The following is a 21950-nucleotide window of genomic DNA, read 5'->3' on the forward strand; positions in this document are numbered from 1 at the left end:
AGAATTTCCAACCCTTCTTTTTTTATTTTTGTTTTAGGTCTGATGCAATGCAACAAGCAAAAGTACGTTCCGTGTGTTTGTCTTCTGAAACTCATCTGCCAGATTCTGTGCATGGGTAATGGGCAATTAGAATACAAATATATTCTTTACAGCACCTAGAACCATCAGGCAACTTAACTGTATTCTTTCTCATACCCATGGGTTATTATTATGAGAGGACCTATGTATGCCATGGGGCAGTGGGGGTGGGGGGGGGTAAGAAAGGACCAGTGTGTTAAAGCCAATCACGTATCATACATAAAAGTGCACGTTAACTACTTGAAAAAAATTCACATTTATTTACTGTCAAACCGTGTTAAACTTTACACTGGATATTAGTGATGGGCTCATTATTAACAGGTTTACACAAAGGGATGAAAAGAAAAGCAGAATTTTGCTGAAACAATTTACATTTCATTAGAACTTTATCATAAAATAAATTAATTACTAAATATAGGCAGAAGGAATATGGAAGAGTAATATTTAGGTTTTATTTTCTTTTTTAAAAAAGAATAGGCACCTTTTGTTCACTAGGAAGTTTGTGAGAAGTGCCCAGTGCCCTCATTGCCCTCTGTTCAAGAATAAACAGAGGGGGAACACACACTCTTTTCTAGATTTCACCACATTTGTGCAAGGCATGGCGTAACTGGCTTCAAAGAGTTTTTCCCCCCACAGAACACGCTCTTTTGGCAATAAGAAATTTAAATGTAAGAATAAAGACGAACTTGTCAAAGCAGAACACTGTGTACAGTGGAAAATAAGTGAAAATGGGTAGAACTTACCATGACAAAGTGTAAGAAAAAACATTTCATAACATATGTGCAACCAAGAGCTTTCCACAATATTTTCTTCAAACTCTTTAAAATTATTTTAATGACAATTATATTTCAGTTGGACACAAATGTATTTATTTTACCCTAGCAATAGAACAAAATATAATTTCTTTAGCCATTTTTCATGAGAATAGTTCATTGTACAGTTGAGGAAAGCATATGAAATAAGGCCTGTGGCTTGATTGCTAGTGGTTAAACATGTTTTCAATCTTTGCCTTAATGTAAAAGATTTGCAGTGAACCGCAAACGGACGCAGAATCTCTCTCCTGCTTTTCCAAGTCTTGTCAGGAACAGTAAGGTACAGTAAATTTGTCCCACAGGATTTTAAAGCCTACGTCTTGTATATAATACAATGCAGGCCCTACAAAAACGGTGCAGCCGTATTTACAAATTTAGTTCACAGACTGCTGCAGTAAAATGGCTGGAAAGTTTTGCTTTGCTTGCTTCACAATTTCTCTAAACAGCAGCAGAATCTTAAAATACCTGGTTGGCATCTCTTTTCTTTGTAACAAATAATCATTTTAGTATACTCTGTGTATATACAAAGTTTTTGTACGTTTTATAAAAATTCACAGAACTTCAAGGTTCAGTCCTCTTTTTACACTGGAGAACCACAGGTCAACAGGGCCATCTCTTCAGGCGGAGGCCGAGGGAGCTGCGCTGGGCCAGCGGAGTCTTCACGAATACTTGCGCGTGGCCCCTGGGATTCCGCAGCTGCACTGTTAAAGACTTGTCACCAGCTGCATTTGTCCTTCTCTCACGTCTCCTTCAGGGATACACCCTTCCTTGTTAATGGGGATGATGTAACCATCGCTGTTGCCCCTGCTGATCTGATAACACATCTGAAGCTGATGGCCAGCTCCAAGATTTGGCATGCTTTTGTAGTAAATGTCCTCGTTCTCACTCCTCCTGGAGGGAGAGAGGTCTTCTTCCACGTCGGGGCTGCTCTCTTGATAGGGAGAGTCTCTAAGATTGGGCATGCTTGTGTAGAGAGAGTCTCTGTTGGGGGACTGCAGGTGGTCCTCCGCCTCGGCCGTCAGCTGGGAGACGTAGCTGTCAGTCCCCTGGGGCTTCACCTTCTTCTGGGGCTGGTACAGAAGGGAGTGAGTCCGCTGAGGAATGAGCGGCGCCTCGAGCTCTTTGTGATGGAGCTCCAGCCCCGGGTTGTCGCTGTGCATGAAAGACGAAGCGTCGGCCACGATGGCGTCATCTTCGCTGCTGCTGCCTCCAATCACGGGCTTGACTGGTAGCGCGAGCTCGAGGTTGTGAGTCTTGCCGCCGCCCCGAAGGTTGTTGTGCACTAATTCTGAAATGATCATCTTCTCAAAAGCAGTATCATTCAGACTTAGTCCACAGTCCACGACTTGCACGCTGTCGTTATAGTCCCCCTTGCGCAGTGAGTAGCTGTTGTTAAAATTACCATTTAGCGGTAGAGTATCCATGGCACTTGTATCCCTGGCATTGTTCAGTGAATGTCCTGAAACGGAAAAGGGAGGAGGTTTCCGTTATTGCCTCTGTTCCTTCCCAGAGAGCCTTTACTTCTTTTGCACAAAACTTTTTAATGTCGTTCAGGACAAAGTTGTATTTGAAAGCTAACCCTCGAAAAGTGCCAGGCTTTCCCGCGTTCCCAACTGTAGACAGTTGCAACCCCTTAGATAACAGGAGAAAGTGTGAAAGAATACTACTATTTTTCCAGGGAGGGAAGACGGCATATGGAATATTACTTTATCAATTTGGGGGAGACAGTAAGTATTAATTGATTTTTTGGTCAAATCTCTCTGACACTCTCACAAAGAAGACTTCACTCCATGCCCTTGCATAGTTAATGCAAAGCAATTCATTAGTGACATTTACATTTTAAAGTACGAGACTATGGTTTGTAAAAATAAAATTAACAGAATTTGTCCTAAACAACACTAAATTAAAAAGGAATAAGTCACATACAAAAACCGAAGGCAAATGTACAACATCAACCCACATAACTGGCAAGCAACTTTTTAAACAACATTCTAACATTTCCTTTTTCTGGAGATGAAGTAAAAAAAAGAATGAAAAAAAATGGGACAGGTACAAAGAATTCATGTTAAACAAAGACAGCCACAGCCATCTCTCATACTGACTGGACCAGGGGCCCACAAGCACCATCCAACAACACGGTAGACAGCAGGTGGAATGACTCACTTTGGACAACTCACATCATGTCTGTCTGCTCAGGCTATCTGGCCTAAGAGTAGCTGATATATAAAAGAAAGTAAAATGATTTATTGTAACATGATGAAGAATTTCTAAGCTTCTCAGCAACTTAGTCAGAGCAAGGGTTCAACAAATTAGATTACCAGCAATAGCAGCCTTTTACTTTTTCCTTTAATATTCATTATCTTGAGTTTTTGTTCTTTTGGCACTAAGACTCTCTCTAACAGCAATGGCCCCAGGCTCCTAATGGTCAAAGTTTGCCTGCAGCCCTGCAGTCTGCATCAGTCACAGTGACAGCACCGAATGAACCAGCAGAGTCTACGGTACGAGACTGGCCCACAGACACCATGGGCATGGAGGTTAAACGCAGAAATGTTGGAGGTTTCTTAAGTATGGGTCACAGAAATTAAACCAATAATAAATATTAACTATGGAATGGGAAAAGGGTGTCAGCCTTGGCTAATATAATTTTATCTCTAAAGGAATGAAAGATTGGATACGTCTGCTGAAGATATGAGAAGAGGTTTAGGAGGAAAAAAAATATGGTAACATGCTCTCTTTGAATCAGAGTTGTATTTTCTACAGACACATAAACATGTAAACTAAGACATCACAGTGCTTTTCAGGCAAATGAAAATCAAAAGTTTCAGAGAAAATTAAATGGTCTGCACCATGGAAAGTTAGGTTATTCATTCTCAAAATCCTAGAGAAAAAAAAATCACTTGTTTACAGATAGGTCTGGAAAAAAAAAATGAAATGATGTTATTGAAATGAAACTGACCACTGTGAGGCTGCTGCATTGTATGCAAGGCTTGGAGGAGTCTAGGAAAAATTGAATTCTTGGAAAAAATAGGAAATTTCCCTTTTTAGTGCTGACTCCGCTCTTAAAGCTGCAGATTATCCTAGAAAACTCAATTTCACGACCAATAAACATGTGGTAACTGTTCAAGAAGTTCTCATTAGCAGAAACAAGAGAAAGTGTGTGTGTGTGTGGGGGGGATGTTTGTTGGTGACTCATATTGTTTGAGAAACTCAGATCCAACTTCTACATTTGAAAAACGGACACTGTAATTTTTATCCTGCGCCACGTATAACAAAAGGAAGTCATGATAGCATTTGTAAGGCTTCCTTTAGCTTGACTGACGCAATTTTCTAGCTTTCTCGATTCATCCATGTGCCACCATCTTTACTTAGAAAACATTTGGTGTTGTACGTTACAGGCGACACACAGAGCACTTGTTAGCATTTGTTTCCTCCACAGAGGTTCAGTCTGGTCATTTTTTTCTTTCTTTTTATCATTGCTTAATAAACATGAAAATATATACTGGCTAATCCAAAAGGTGTTTTCTATGATATACTGCAGATTTAAGCACATCTTTGACTGGTTTTGAAGAGGCAACTTTTTCTGCCCAAGTTCAGGTAATTCAGTTGAAGACTTTCCACAGCCTGTAGCAAGATTACTGTGGGAATGCAGAAATGATAAGTCAATTATTAAGCATTCTGGTTGACAGCACCTCAGGCTTCAAAGAGCAAATTATTTCAGCATTGCGTATACTTAAGTATGGACAGCATTTGCTACAGACCTCTATTACTGACAAAAGGCAGTACAGATAGATGTACTGTTTGAATTTGGTAACACTTTAGTTGGAAATTGTGAACCACTTGCCCGCTGAGTCTACTTCATGACTGCTAGTTATGTTTTAATTGTGCCGGTTAAAAATCATGCTGAAAAAATTTACATTTGATAGGCAAAGTTAAGTTTGACTCCCATACTTGTCTCTCTGTAGGTTGCTAGAGGAAAGCATAAGGAAAGTAAGAAAAACAAGAGAATGAAAAGAGAAACCGCAGTTACGTTAAAAAAGAATTTCAAGTAAAGAAAAAAAAAAAAACAAACGGAAACGAAGTTCTTTAATTTAGTGGCAAATACCAACCACAAATAAATATTACATGCTAGCAGTAATTACGTGATAACTTTTACCAAAATCTTGAAAATTCTGTTAATATTAAATACAAGTGCTTTTTTTTTTTTTTTTAAAAAAAAGCTATTAGAAAACATAGTTATACAGGATGGGTTAGTGACAATCTCTCCCCCTCCCCCAATAAAAAACTATAGGTATAAACTGGCTAATATTAACTTTATTCTCAAAGTTTTTTTAAGAAAAAAAAAACTCCCATAAAGCTGCACTATACTATAGTTTGGTTACATTGATAATGCTGGATGTAGTTTTCTATACCTAGGCATCCAAATTATCTTTATTAGCTAATTCATTCCAGAAGCAAATTCTGTCCGCAAGCTTTAGAGTAAACTAAACAGTATATTACATAGATAGGATACCTCTAAATGATATAAATCTTGAAGATGGGCTCTCGGACCATGTGATGTCAGTCCTGTAATAATATATTAAGATTTATGCCACCTGTGTTGGAAACATGGATAATTATTGGTAAATACCATCATGACTGAATTTTTACTATAATATAGTGCAGTTTTAGAAGCCTGGCATGGGCAATACAGTAATTCTTTTAAATTGAGAAATCAAAGAGGAAATAATAAATATATGGCAACTTGAGTATACTAGAAAAAGGGTAAAGATCAGAGCTCTGTTTAGCAGCAAAGAAAGGTAGTTTTATTCGTAAGTATAAGCACACCTGGTGAGTTAAATACAGGAGCTGAAGGGGCATTACATACAACTGTTTCAGCGAGCAATGTGTTATAGGGGTTGTTAGTGCCGTGGGGTCGAAGAAGAGGGTTTGTTAGTAGGTAATTGCCAGTCATTCCTAAAGCAAAGAAACAGAAAAAAAAAAGTACATCAGTTCTCTTATTTTTCGTGTTATAGTTGCAGTAAAGTACTTTTTGTATTCATCAAGGGTAGTGGACAAGTTGGCAATGGATAATCTGCTGAAATTTTCTGACTGTATTTGAACTACTAATTTGAAGGAGAAAGGGGAGAGGGAAGTTAAATTTCAGTAATTCACAGGTGCTTTCTAAGTCCCCTAAGTAAACACCTGCTGAGGATGACATTTACTAATTTATACAAAATCACTTTTAAACAAAAATGGCAATTAAATGCACAGAGATCAACATTATGTTTCAAGATGTTACTGCTTAATATTAAAAACCTAACCACTGAGGCCCAGAAGAGGGAATCTCAAACTTCCAGAATTTACAGGTGTGGGATTATCCCTCATGAAAACATCTGTGTTAATACCAACTTTGACACAAGCAGGAGGAAAAACAACTTTCACAAACAAATAAAAAAGTAGGACACGTTGCACAAAGCTTCTCTTAGTAAATGCAAGAGCACACACATGCCGAGGGGGAAGAAGGAGGCTGTGTACATAACGAATTATTAGACCATTCACAAACTCCATATCGTGAGAATTTTCATTCTGTAATCTTATTTGCCAGGTTTCAAAAATGAATCATTGAATAATTCATTTCCTTTTTGATAGTCATCTTAACAGAATTAGGTAAAACATCAGAGCAATGCAATAAACACATTTCACTCACTCTTAATTGACAAATTACAAACCTTTCAATACTTATCAAACATACGTTTTGCATAGCTAATGTAATTTGGCAAAAAAATGTTTTAAAATTCAAGTTGGTTTTGATGTCATACATACTCCTTTTTTTCATTTTAAACCAGAATCTCATCAGAACAATGTCAACAGTGAAAAATGTCTTTAATATCTGTGATAATATATAGCACGTTATATTATATTACAAATCAGTACATCAAGACAAATTAGCTGGATAAATTACCTTTCTAAGGATATATACAATAATGTGATTTTTTCATACCAAATTCAAACTTATTAGGCTTGCGTTCAGGGTTATGTGTTTATATATGCACTTGTGTCTTTAGTATTTTATTTGCCAGCTTATTTTAAGTTAGGAATTATATTGATTATATGATAAGTTTCAAGCCGTAAAGACACTAAAACTAGTAATTCAAATAGAAAAAATTGCTTTGGGATTCTCATGTACTTAACTGTTTGTTTATGAAGACTTACTGTAAAGGTTTTTGATACTGATTTTGTACTTTCTGAAAGAAGTGTAAAATAAAATAATTTTACAAATAAGAATTTTCACTGCAAAATTGGCACTGTTTAATGTGAAGAGTAGTTATTCTAATTATGTTAATATTTTAAAAAGAAAACTTTCATAAATGCCTCAGAAAGGATGAACTTGTGTTCACTAAAGGAAAACAGTTTAATCTGTGGCAAAGTATGTTCTTAGCAATTACTTTTTCCAGGCTCATTCTGTTAACGTGGACTTTGAAAGTATACTTTTTGCATTACATTACTGAACAAGATGAATTTATATGTACTTTCATAAAGGATAAAAGTTGACTCAACAGGTTTAAGAGCTTGTGATGTAAACCTATTTTGAGAGAAAAAAATATCAGTGTTTTCTCTGAAATTCTTGTAAATTGGCAAAAGGTACAAAATTTATATTGTAAACTCAAATTTTCCTAGTAACTGACCTTGATTAAGTGTTGACGTGCTATTGATGTCACCTGAGATAAAAGAAGATTCAGACTGTTTTCTCACAGTGTCATTCCACATCCTTCTTATACGACTCTATTAATATAAAATAGCAAGACATATGTTATGTTAGTTTCCCCAAGCTCACCTTAAAGACACACAAAGATCTACCCTAAACAATCTGTGTAGGATTATCTGGTGGCCTCTAAAAAGAAATGTGTGTGGATTCTGGTCTAAAACTAAGGAAGTCTATACTGCTTTGTTGCTTCTGTACTAAAGAATATTTAATCTTCCACTCCTAAAAAGTTTTACTTTTAATGGCCTTTTTAAAAAAGAGGAGATGATTGATTATTCAACACATGTTTATTGAGTGCCCACTGTGAGAGAGCACTATGGCTATAGAACTTTCAAATATCCCCAAAATGACGATAGACTTCTAAAAGAAGGATGCACTCTCAAAAATGGATGTTCACACCTCAAGAAACACCTTGAAGAAATACTTAGGAAGAAATTAAAACCAAAGTACTAAAAATGTAAGTATTTGCTACCTAGATCATTATAACGAGGAGACAATTAGTGCATCTGAACAGAACATGTCTCAGTAGGCTTTCTATAAAGAAGGTTAATTAAAGACGCTGTCAAATTCTTTGTTACCTGTGTGCCAGAGGAGTAGCGAGCACTGGTTCTGGTGGTCGATGCCTTCACTGAACTGTGGGGGCTCTCAGTTGGGAGGCCGCCGCAGCAATAGGAGTGTCTGAAGCACTTGCCGTATTCTTTGCGTACCTGCGTTGAAGAACCACGAGACCGAGAGATTAATACAAATATACTTGCCCCTCTTTTCTCTAAATGAGCAGTGGAGACGACTGAGAGGAGTAAGTTCCACTAACACTTTTCAGTGGAGAAAATACAATGAATGTACAAAACCAAGTTCAACTGAAATGGCTGACACAGTAATAAGAAAAATATCTCTGTCTACCAGACTGGCTAGGAAGACCTTCTAAATGTGATGTAATATGTAGAAATGCTTTATGCCTTATTATTATACAAGTGTTATTTATATACATACATATATATATATAAAATATTTTAAAGCTTTAGTCTATCTACATACTTAGTAACCCCAGTTTTATATTTCATAATAATATGACAAAAAATTAGTACTTTCCTCGCTTAATTACATTTAACCACACATAATTCAGTCATTTAAAGTTTATACGCTTCATGTCCTTTTACATAGGTCAATACATAAACTTCTTTTACTGGATTGCATAGTTTTGCGGGTAACCTCTTTATAATGACAAGACTACTTTGGCACAAGAATAAAGAAAAAAAAAGTACTTTGATACATATGCTATTAATTAGGATGGAATGTTTTCTTCATTTTCTGATGTGTCTAGCTTTAACATTTAGCGTAGAGAGTCTAAGATGCCTATTCACTTCATTAGCACACAAGGGAACTATTTATGCAATTTCCATTCACATTAATGAGATACCCATGTAATTTCCCTTTTCCCCTGAAGCTTGGATATATGAATAGATGGAAAAGCTGTTAGGCCTGAAGAAAATTTAAAGTGAACTTTAAAAAGTAAAGTCCAAACAACTGCTAAATAATAGGGCCCCACCTAGAGAGGTGGTACAGAATTGGGGAGGGGGGGAGTGGAGAAGAGGGCTGGATTCTGTGCAGCTCTCTTGGCATATGAACAAGTTTTGCTCGGGCTTAGAGCCAGAATGAAATCAGAACAGACGAGGAGGAGAAGCTGCCTAAGAAATTATTTTCTAGTCGGTTGCAAAAACACTAAAAACACTTTTCCCTCCTCAGAGTTCTATGTTCTGTATCTGCCTACAAAGACCATGACTTTGACACTTATTCCTTGAAGAACTGGAGAATTAAAGTTACTAGACGACCTTTTAAATCTAAGTGCGCTTGCATTTTCATCCTCTTAGCTTTATTTAATGACACCTATTAGAACAAATAACAATGGAGTTGAACTTTCAAAGCATTTTCTTCGCCCAAATATGCTCACTCGAGCAGTAAGAAGTGTGATTTTAACTAAATCATTTTATGTCATATTCTTAACCATTCATCCTGGCAGCACCCAACAGGACATATCCCAGACTAAGTAGAATGTGTTCAAAAGAAGTGCAACACAGTGTTTCCAAAACATAACTGTTAATTAAAAAAGCACAGCAGAATCTCTTTGTTCAATCAATCCGCACACCTCTCTGAGGAAATAATGACCACCTCAGTCTTTCTCTGCCAAATTTATGCTTTATGTCAAACACATTTGGAAGAAATTATGGTATGTGATCACATACACGTATACAAAATGCTCACTTGTGTAAGAAATAGTAAAAGCCACAATAATTACAACGTTATACCTGTATAATGTTTAGAAAATTAAAGTTCAGGGTTATTAAATAACACCTGATACCTCAGAAAAAAAATGTCTTCTACATTTAATGGCTATTAACTGCTCTGAAACGCGGCATGACCAAGACGATGGCAATCAAAATGGCATTTTATCCAAATAATACCCTCCAACGCTGGTTTTGCCTAATGCCTATATTGCTGTGAATGCGCGTGATCTGTCAGTACTGCAGATGCCACTGTCATTATCTCAAAATTACAGCTTCCTCAACAACTGATGGAAGTGACAACACTATCATCTTGTCAGGACTGAAAACATAATCGTTTTTGCTTTCACAATTCTATTTCTCTGTTCAATTTAGTGACCAACTAGTAATAACAGAATAAAAAGACTATATTAGATACGCAGACAGAGAAAGGATGATACCTAGTTAAATGGAGGCTAAGCTATTCTCTTAGTTTACATGTTCGTGCAAATGTTTCATCTTTAACTTTCGTTTTTGAATCATTTTTGCTGACTCCACTTAACAGAAAATCAGGACAAAATAATAAGACGTGAGATATTAAATTACCGGGTTTTAGATCTTTCACAACTACTCAAAAGGTAACATTAATATTAATTGTTTGCACGTCTGGTGCTTTTAAAATCAAGGTCACTTATCCTTATGCTCAATTTCGTTTTGGACCGCTGCACTCCCTTCATCGAGCAAAGCATGAGACTACTTAACCTTTTTGTTATCTCGTACACCCCTTGCACGAAGAGCATTTTTGTAGACTCCACTAGCAACGAAGAACTCTTAAACTAGTTTAGTGTCTGGTTTATAATATTCCCAAAACGAGATCCAAAAGATGATTGGGATTGACATATTTTATCTACGAAGCCTGCATTTCCAGACACGCATTACAACCAACTGGAGATTAAAAATGTGATTCTATTTGGTAATCTGCCAGCTATAAAACTGTACAACCTTCTCTATTTCACGTATTAATTTCAAGCCAAAGAACAAGCCGGCAGAGCTCCGAAGTGTCTTCACTTACTTTCTTTTGGAGAGCACAGTGAAAGATGAAAATGAACACTCCCTGGAAAGCATTAAAGATGGTGAAGAGATATGCCATCACAATAGTCTCCTCATTAATAAAAAGCAACCCAAATGACCAGGTTAGGCCAAGAAGACACAGAAGAGCAAAAGCGCCAAGCACCCAAGACCTGAAAAAATAGAGCGAATTTTATTAACGAGTCCAATGAGAGAACAACACGTATCACACTTAAATATTCACATATCAGTAGTAGCAGTTGACTTTCTCTATGTTCACACTCAAACTCAACAGCATTTTGGCTTTAACCTTTCATTGATTAGAGAAAGAACAATAGCATTTAGTACTGCAGCCTCCAGAGAAAACAGCGACAGCAGGTATGACCTTTTCTCACTCCAGCATTAACAAAGTATCAAAACTATATTAAAATACAAGGTGTAACACATCCCCCCTGACTTTATTGACTTTTATGTGCATCTTAGTAAAAGGAATTAAGGAGTCCTTAATTAGCTTACTCCTATATTCTTATTCTTGTGGTGTACTCATGACACTGAATAATGTGACACATACAGAAAGGTTAAATGGCAGATAATCACTGAACACCTAAACTGCAAATTCTATAAACTAATCTCAGGTGAACCTAAGGTTTTATAACTAAAGCATGAAGAAGCCTAGCTGAAATGGGACAAAAATATGAGAACAATTTCAAAATAAAATAATTTTGGAGAGATTTCATCATGAATAGCTTAAGGAGAAAAGAACTGTAGAAAATAGGACGGAATGAAAAGGATTTAAAGTCAGTGCATTCCATGTCTAACTAATGATCTTACTTGATAAATGGCTTATTATCTTCATAGCTAGAAAGCATTATAAGCAGAAAAGAGAAACAAAATTATTAGACAGAATTAAAATAGAAAGTAATAAGAAAGCATTTATATATTTTATAAATTAGTCAAAATTAAGAAAGTCAAAATGCAGAGGCAAGCAATTAAAAAATAAAGGCATATTATAGTTTAAAAATACTATAGCAAATTAGATATTCCAAAATAATTATAAAAATTAAGGGCAATTCATGATATTGACGGATTTGTAAAAAATATAAATCATGCCATAAATTTGTTAATGTAGGGTTCTATCTTACCCAGGTAAGTCCGTATTATAGTAGCCATCACAAACACGGTAATTACTGGTGGAGATGAGAAGATAGAAAGAGGAAAAGGAAGAAAAGAGAGAGATGCTAAAGATTAGCTCTCTCTCTTACCATGCAACATGCAATGAAGCTGGCACTGACCTATCTAAAACATCTAATTGCTTTTTTTTAAATTGCCCTTACTATAGATCTGCCATTTTTTACATTAAAAATATATCTTTCACAATCCCATTATAACCAACTTGAATAATACCTCCTCCAATTTTAAATTAACTCACATTTAAAAGATAACTCTTAAAGTGCTTCCATGAATGACTTAATGAATCAACAGCTATCAATTTTTTTAATTAGATAGCATTTTCCATGGATAGGACATTGTAGTTTTTGTTCAATATTGAAATAAAGTAAACATTTCTTTAATTGCCAGGAAAACAACAGATAATCTCCAAGTTAACAACAGTAATAGAAAAAATTATTTTAGGAAAACGGGATTAGAAGTAGAAACTGCTCAGAATCCTTAAATCAGGAAAGCCATTTAACAAAACAAACAATATAATCATATCAGCCATGCAAACAGGAACATCATTTTGAACTGCATTTTAAATTCAAATGAAATTGCTACAGTGATATGGAATTTCCACAAAGCTACCGAAACAATTTCTTGGCTCTAGATGAAGACAGAAATTATTATCTAATTTTTGACCAATGTCCGTGACATGGTCAACGTAAGGCTCAACCTTGATCAGTAAAACATCATTCTGAATAATTTCTACAGTTGATAGAAGGTATTCATGTATTCTCTGTGGAGAATATCTTTCACTTAGTTTGTCAAGCACTAGAATTAAAATACCAAATACTTACTTAATGTTTTCCAACCTGCTAGAATCTGGTTTCAAAGTGTTTGAGTGCTTCACCATTTTGCATAATGTGATCACCAGGAAGATAATATTTAGCTGTTATAACAAATAAAGAATTAGACACCATAACCGAAGAGTAAAAAACGAATCCGTTTTTGCAAATACACTTAATGAGTTAACGCAGTTAAGTGTCAATGACATGAGTACATGGTGGACACTGACTCCATTTTACAGGCAATGATCAAGTTGAATCCCCCCCCCCCCAAAGAAATACTCTGGCTATGTATGATCGATTTGTTAATAGATCGTTTGACATGAAATCGCAACCTCATTAAATCAGCATCATGTGGTGACGACTAAATAAATTAGAAAACCTAAATTAGTTTCTTTAGCTAGAGGTACTCCAGGGCCTAAAAGCCATCTAATGGAAACACTGAAGTGAATTCTTTAGAAGGGGCATTTACATCATACCATGTAGCTTCTAAGAATTGCTGGACTTGGGGCCCTAAGATGCAGCTGAGAGTCTAGCTTTTGATTTTGACTGATTAAATGAGGACAGTAACATTTGCACAATCTATTTGTAAGGTAATTGTGAGGCTCAAATGAAAGAAAACATGGAAAATGATGAAAGAATATCCGTTAGTTATATAAAGTAAGATAAACTTTTAAAATATGTATATATTTGCTATTTAACTGTTAAAAGCCATCAGTCCTTTTTTCCTTATGTCTCTCTATTGTATGGACGTAGGTAAATTCTGAAGAAAGGCTATTTTGAGTCCCTCTAAACAGTGTTAGAGTCCCTCCAAACACTGAGCTGTGCAGAGAAATCGAAATGCAAACAAAAGCAAACTGGGGAAGATGGAACCTGACAGGGAAGGAAGGCTTGGGAGGTCAACATGAGCGAACTCAGAAGAATAGACATGTTTTGACTGAAGAGAGATAAGGGTTTGTAATTTGCATTTGCTTCTACAGAAACCTGGAAGAACGCTGGACAGAGAGAAGGCAGCTCCATTCTTATGCTCCAAAAATAGAACTTAAAAGCTTGATCACTCCTGGATTTGACATTTATTCACTTCAGATTATTACTTTTAGAAAGACAAAACAAAGTTATATTTTGTGAGCTTTACTTGGCTTACAGAGAGTGCAAGCAAGCCCAAATGGAGTATTCAGAAAAGGACAAACAGGGACAAAAGCAATTCCTTGGTGGTAAACACTCAATATAATTTTGTGATAATAACATGATCATTTTTACTGAGTCACAACACCATCTGATAAAGTGATAACATTATTTTACTCATCCATCACTACTTCTGATTTTATCATTAGGAAAAAATTACATAGGCCAATAAATAAAATTTCCAAGCCCTTCCTAATGATGAGTTTAGGAACAGAGTGAAGGCTTTAATCTAAGCTGTTTATCACTCATTTTGTCAACTGTGCCTTATTATTTCCCTTAGAAGTAGAATTTCCTCTTAAGGGATAAAATGAGGTTAATGGGCATAATTTGCAAGTGTTGGCAGATAGCATTCTATCGTTTCATGTTAATTACTTAACATTAACAAAAGAAGGACAAAAGAAGCTCTCTGTTTAAAAAACTATTTAAAAATTAATTTATTAAAATACTTGTCTAGAGAAAAAGCAAACCGATTTGTAGAAACATTTTTCTACCTTTATATTCTGATGATTATTCCAGTTGGTCACGATATAAGCAAATGGCTTGCATTTTCACGGGCAATTCATTCAACAAATATCTATTGACCCTACTGCTCCACACAAGAATGTGCTTACTGTATTGTGGTTAAGACACATTTTCTTCCTTTGAGAAATTAGGGAGATCCTTTTGGTAGTACGGTAAATATCCGATTTAGTTTCTAAAGAATGATGGTACAGTATATCTCTAATTTTTTTAAAGGCAAAATCAACAGTGTTTTTACTCTTTATTTTATGCAAGAGTACATCTTCACTAGTAAAAGTAGAGAATAGTTACAAATAAGAATGCTACGTACCTTAAAAACAAACAAACCAGACCCCAAATAAACACAAAAATGTATGCAACTCTTAGGAAAGAGTTGCAGATTCAGAGTTAAAATCCTTTAAATCTCTCAACCCTTCTTTTCGCATGTCCTCATAGAAACACTGATTTCTTTCACCCCATAATTCTGCACCCGGTGCTGTTTCGTCCCTCTTCCTTTTCTTACACAATTTCCTGAAGCACACAGGGCCCCAGTTTGATGTTCATCACTTTCTGAGCATGTTAATTATTCCCTCAGGAATAAAATAATAGTAGTAGTAGCAGTTACTAGTAGTACATGGCAGGAAGGAAAAAAGCTACCCACTATAATGCATAAATTAGAAAAAAAATAAAGAATGTGAATGTGAAAAGATGTGGATGTATAAAGGATTGCTATTAAAGGAAAACGAGTAGAAAATGTGAAATCTTGAGGATGAACACATCCCAACATATTTTTCAATGAAGACAATTAGACAAAAATCTGTTATTTAAGAAGGAACACATTTTCCAGTAACACTGGAAATGAAAATGAAATCTACCTATAAAAAATAGAATTAAAGCTTAAATGTGATACAAAGCAGGGCGCCTGGGTGGTTCAGTCGGTTGAGCATCTGACTTCAGCTAACGTCATGATCTCAGTCCCCCCTCTCTGCCCTCCCCTGCCTGTGCTCTCTCTCTTTTTTTTTCTCTCTCCCTCAAAAATAAATAAACATTTTAAAATATATGATACAAAGCCATTTTTTTAAAGACTGAAGACTAACCAAGTTGAATGTGACACAGAAAACATCTCTTATTTAATCTTTAAGAAACAGAGTGTCAGCTACATCTCCCCTTCCTCTCTCCTCATCTTACTGAGGTTTTTTTGTTAATGTTATGTGTTTAATGCTTCTTTCTAGTTACAAATATAATACATTCAAAATACATACAAGTTCGGCAAAATGGGAAAACCAACAACAACCCTACCTATCTATCTCCAGAGGTAACAGGAAGCACTTGGAGAGCCATGTTACATTCAGAGAGGTTAAATGCCTTGCCAAAGATTACTTAGCCACTATAATGTCAGTGATGAGATTCAATATACTGTGCACAGGCTCCACGGTCCAGCATCTTTACAAACAAAACTGACCAATTTATTCTGGTGAGAAAATTAAGAGTTTGCTAGCAAAACAAAATTAAACCAGCTCTCTATTTAACAACAACAAAAAAAAGGGTTCTACATCTATGAAGAGTAATCCATTTTAGAAATCACTGAAGAGTTGGTGAATGAGTTGAAGATAAACAATAAGTACATTAATAAATAAATTACAACTTCAAAGAAATTCTGAACACAAGAGGTATGCTGTTCAAATGACTTCTCCCTGATTGGCTTGCTGGAAGAACTATTTCTCTTTTTCTTTGTAAAACACTGCTGTCCCATAATCAGCAAATGGCTACAATGTCCACGTACTTCTACTCCCACGAGACAAATTGTATATCTAACACTTAGTTCTATTTTCTCAAACCTGTTTGTGTTCTACTCACATAGCTAAACAACATACAAACCCATAAAACTGAGTCTAAAAAGAGGCTGTAGTTTCTAACATTCTTTAATTTAGTGTTTTAAAAAGATGTCTTAAAAATGAATCTCTTTAAAAACAATTAAAAATATCAGAAAAATAATCATAAAATCACAGAAGGAGTTTTGCACTCAGATTATTTAAAAAATGTCTGAGTTCTCCAATTAAAAAAAAACTAAACACAAGAATCATAACCAATGCACTAATATTTAGGTGCCAAGAAATTTATAGTTAAAGCCAATACTAATTTAGACTTTGAAATATGACTTGAAAATATACAAATAATGAGGGAACGGTATCTTCAAAGTGACAAAATACCATCATTTCAAGACAAAGTAGTAATGAAAAAAGGCACACTAGACATATCGTGAACTACAATATAAAATGGCCAAAAAAAAAAAAATTGCTAAGTGTAAGATACTCTCTTTTCCCCAGTTCCACACTAAAAATAAAAATCTCACCAACAATGTATTTATTAGTCCTATTAAAGAAATGAAAAAGACACTCATGTCATTTAGGTATTGAACATTTTAATATACTATCACCAAAATGGATGACAGTGAAATCCTTTCTGGAATTAAATAGAACGATTCCTGAAGTGTAAATAATTTTTTAAAATGAGGTTTTAGAGTTCTCTTCTGTCTCCACTGCTAAAAAAAAAAAAAAAAAGGTAAATATATTTATTTTCATAGAAAAAATACTGTTGGCTGTGATCTTTTTCAGGAGGTGATACAGTCTTGATAAGAGTCATGATTTTGTACAGTAAACTATTTCAGTAGATGTTTTTCCCCCTCTCCCTTCTCCTTTCTTGTTCTCTTAAAATGTAACTGAGAGAATCAGAACAAGAAATTGAAGGGCAGATAGAAATACCTCTGATTAAATCTATCATACACAATAGTCACTTAAAGGCAAAAAAAGTTTCAGATGAAGTACCAACTGCAAATCTTGAGTTCTTCCTTCTTTGCATTTTCCTCAGGACATATTTGGCTCTTTACAGCCATAAACTTCTGTGTGTGTGTGGCTTTTTTTTCCTGATTAGAGTAAGGGATTTCTTTCTCCTCGCTTTTATTTCTTCCCAATTTACTTTCCTGCATTTGGTATGCATTTAAAAAAATAAAAGAAAAAAAAATCCCAACCATCAAATGGAATTTCCCCTATTTCTTCCTGGAAAGCATACAAAAAGGCAGCCCTTCACGTGCTGCTCTTGTTCCAAATTCCAATGCAGCCACTTTCTGTCCACTTGCTTTTTTTTTTCTTCTTTCTAACATAAATACTACTAAGTTTAAACATAGTGCAGATTTTGGGATAGTACATACTTTGATGCTATGCATCAGTGAGAAAGGAAAGAGACAGAATTAAAACCGTGTACACAAAGATTTGTCTAAACCTGGGAAGTGCATGTCATTTACTCAATCATCCACATAGAAGCCACTAGTGGGCACAGTATTAGGGTTGAATTATATAGTGTATGTCAACCCATTAGCCTAAATGCCCATACTGATGATTAATTTTAGAGATGAGGCAACGATGAGGCAACTCATCCAGGAATTAATCAGATTTTAACTCTGCTGTGCGTGCGTGCGTGTGTGTGTGTGTGTGTGTGTTGTGTGTACACACGGGTAAATAGGTAGATGGATATCTCTTAATAGAATTCTATGTGGAAGAGACAGCAAGCAAATTCAGAAGAAGCACATTTTTCCTACTCAGCTAAATAGAGTAAATCACCAAATGGGGCATTCCTTCTCTTCTAATGACAAATAACACACTTTTACCTATCTCTAAACAATAATTTCATAAATTATTGTATAAATAGTCTGCTAGTGTAATTTGTTGATAAAGTTCTCCACTTAATGATACGGCGTAGCTAATCATCACCCATATGGATGACACAAAGGTACAAAGAAGTTTAGAAAAAGAATAAGGTACCACCGGTTATAGGAGCCCACAGTTTGTTTTACAGTCGTCAGCCTGCTCAATTGAATCACATCCGTCTAGGCTTAGCAGCTTAAAATTCATTCCACAGCTTGCAGTGCTGACATGGATATGATAAGACAGAAGAACAGAAACACCACTCTGAAGTAACCTAACTGAACTGCACATGTTCTGACCCTTTTTGTCCTCCCTGGAGCTTTTGCTACCTGGCAAATGCAACTCTAAAACTGCACTTGTATCTCCAGATCTTTGCTGTTAGCCAAGCAGAAACCTATTTCTCCCTGGGACTAGCAGCCGGAGAGGTGTTCTCTGAAGAAGACTTCTAAATGAGTGTGTGAGCTGAACTCTTACTGAACTGAATTAATTATTAACGATGCAGATGGAGCTGTCCAAATGATAAGAACAGCTCCTGACGTGTCATGATCCAAGCTTTCATTAAACCATTTCAGGCATACTAATGGTTTCCCACTGCTCATTACTTACAAGCACTTTTCTCATAGATATAATAACTCTAGTGCCTGTAGGCAAGACAGTCTATAGAAATACAGAAGCAAGGAGTTTTATCTTCCATAGCATGTTATTTTTCTTCATAGAACATTATTAAAAATGTACACTTATTTAATACTACTAAATTAAATGGCTTCAATTCAGAAAAGTTGGAAATGCAAAACTATACTTTCCAGGAATATTGATAAGTAATTTTTGTTGTAAGAGTACTCCTTCAAAGGGTAGTATACGATATAACTTGTATTATTAAGATTTGTGTCTGAATTGACTTTTAAATATCCTTTATCATCAGGATATATGTAATATAAATATATTAATATTCAACAAATGTGCTGTACAATCCTATCATATCATATTTCAATTTAGGTCACATGCAAGATGTTTTACCCTTCTATATCACTCTGTCTCTCTGTGTTGGGATAATTAGAGGGCAAGGCAGTTACAGGAGAATTACTCCTAGGATCTGTACTGTCAAAACAGCTAACTGCTGTGTTTTTGTTTTTGTTTTTAAGTTGGGAACACTATTCCCAAAAGCCCTTCACATTTCAACCTAAATTATTTGGTACAGGGTAATAATGACAACAAGGCTAATAAATAATAGTAGGCTCACACTGTAGGTGGGAAATATAATAAAATGTGCTTTACCCATTTTCTTCCTAGAAGCTGACTATATGTGAACATTAAAGTCTTTAGGCCAAGTGACAAAGTTAATACTCTAAAGTCAGTATTTATTTTTAGATAGAAATAAACAAAACTGTAGCACAACAGAAGTGAACACATGATACTTTTATAGACCAAATACCCCTAAAATGGTCTCTACAATTTTCAAAGTATCAATATGTTTAGCCAAGGGCTCAGGGGAAAAAAGAGAAGTCTTTAAGGATCATGCCACTTCTTGTCAGCTGTTTACCATTTATTTTAAGAATGGCTTAGGCTATGTTAACTTAAACCAACAACAAAAATGGGGCAATCATTTGGATTGAAGAATTCTGGTGAGAAATCAGCTTTTCTAGGAACACTTGAACATGTTTTACTGGTTTGATTCATACAGGCATTCACCTCAAATTTTCATTTTGCTTTGTATGGTGTATAAAATAATTCATTTTAAGGACAAAAGTACATACACTTGAAGTAGTTTTGAGTTTCCTTGAACTACTAAAATTTTTTCTCAATTTTATGAAACACCAGTTAACTACAGAAATATCCTAATAAGCTCATTGGTGTCATTTCTTTTAAAGAAGAAAAAAATCCTTAAAATAGGTACTTAAAAGATATAGGCAATATTTAAACTTGTTTATGTTTCCTTTTCAAAGTTTTAAGTCCAAATATTTTAGCTACATCCTTTTATTTCAACTATATTTCAAATATTTGACTAATGGTAATATAAGCAGTTAAACACGTTAATGTCACTATAGTTAACTTGTATCAAATTTATTATTTTTTTTTTATATTTCTATTCATTTATTAATCTCAACTTAAAATCTTTTTGTTCCCCCACAAGAATTTAGGGTATGGATATTTATTTAAAAGTACTAAATTATGTGGAAATTAATGTAATAAATATTAAGCTAATGTTCTTTCAATTCCATAAAACATTCATTTAATTTATAAATGCCACATAACTTGGTACAGGGCTAGTATTACAGGTTTTGGAGACATAACTTTCTGAACTAAAACTCTTAGCAAAAAATTCACTACTCAAAAACAAAATATACACTTCAGTTATTCTTTACTAATTGTTAAACTAGGCTCAAATCATGTGATCTTAACATGGCTTATATATAGATAAATTTTACATGGCTTATATATAGAGATAATTTTTTTAGATTATGACATCACACTGTAGCAAACTAAATTAGATTAAAAAAATTACTTTTTAGAGGAAAGAGGATTTTTCAGAAATACTACTAATCAGCAATATATAAACTCTCAATAATGGTATAACATTTAAAATATACTTTATAATTTTACCCTGTAGGCTAGATATGTTTATAAATCTTTGAAAGCATAGATAAATTAACAATGAAAGCAATTATCCCTGTTTCAATAGCACTGCTAAAGCAGCAAACTAAAAATGAAGGGAAAATAGAGTCTCCTTACCAGAATAATGAAGGTAACTGGTCCAATGAAACTCCATATAAAATAGTTATCAACATGAAGCCAGCAACTATTATGAAAAGAAAAGAGTATGTATTAAGTAGCTTCAATGGATCCTCAAAATTACAAAAAAAATTGAATTTTAAAAATCTATCAAAAACTATCTTTACATTTGCTTTTGAAAATTTACTTATCACAGGTAAGAATAATTTTAATAACTCTGAGTTGGCTTTGATGTAAACAGTAGTAATTTATTTACTTCAACATACTGTTTTTCATTTCAGTTTTTAAATTTGGTAAAGGCATACATTATTATGCTTGTATGGGGAGAAGAATAAACCCCACAACACCCAGTCCCTGATTCATAAGATCTCTAACTTCACTAAGAAAAACCTGAAACTCGATAGTCCAAATCGTCTCATTATTTTTAAGTTCTTATCTTCAAAATTTGCCTATCAGATCTGTATCTGAGATAAAGTGCTTAACCCTATGGAACATAACAGACAAAATAAAATGTTCAGCTGCCATGTTTGTTTCAAAACAGTACAGCATAAATATAATACCTCAACTGGGAATGGATGAATACGAGATAAAAAAAAAAATCAAAGCATAGCACTCATCTAGTATTAGAGTAAATGATGCATAAACTTATTAAGACAGATTTTACTTAGTGGTTCATTTTTCATATAACATTGAATCCCCACTGAATTTCTTTTATTTGTCTTTCATCATCTGTATAGTCAAAAAGCTTTCTTTAGTCCAAGAAATCTTTATATAACTAATTTTATCAAAGGAAAAAATAAACAGAATTGGAAGGCAAATTCATGCCTCTAGCAAATAAACATGGCTTAGAAACATGGCTGTCTACCTTCTGTCATTTT

General features: G+C 34.8%; 1 protein-coding gene across 1 annotated transcript in view; it reads right to left on the reverse strand.

Annotated features, from left to right (window-relative positions):
• Positions 1 to 338: 338 nt before the first annotated feature.
• Positions 339 to 21950, reverse strand: part of ADGRL2 (adhesion G protein-coupled receptor L2) — a 42491-nt gene continuing 20879 nt past the window's right edge. Inside the window, exons 10-15 of the mRNA XM_047085027.1 lie at positions 21073 to 21139; positions 12971 to 13062; positions 10963 to 11131; positions 8211 to 8339; positions 7556 to 7652; positions 339 to 2349 (exon numbers count right to left, since the gene is read on the reverse strand). Coding sequence (XP_046940983.1) covers positions 1595 to 2349; positions 7556 to 7652; positions 8211 to 8339; positions 10963 to 11131; positions 12971 to 13062; positions 21073 to 21139 — 1309 coding nt within the window. The 3' untranslated portion in view covers positions 339 to 1594. The remainder of the gene's footprint in view (positions 2350 to 7555; positions 7653 to 8210; positions 8340 to 10962; positions 11132 to 12970; positions 13063 to 21072; positions 21140 to 21950) is intronic.

This window comes from Lynx rufus, unplaced genomic scaffold, assembly GCF_022079265.1.
Source record: "Lynx rufus isolate CCGP_SWC_20201006 ecotype Redwood Valley unplaced genomic scaffold, mLynRuf1.p SCAF_2, whole genome shotgun sequence".
Taxonomy (NCBI): Eukaryota; Metazoa; Chordata; class Mammalia; order Carnivora; family Felidae; genus Lynx; species Lynx rufus.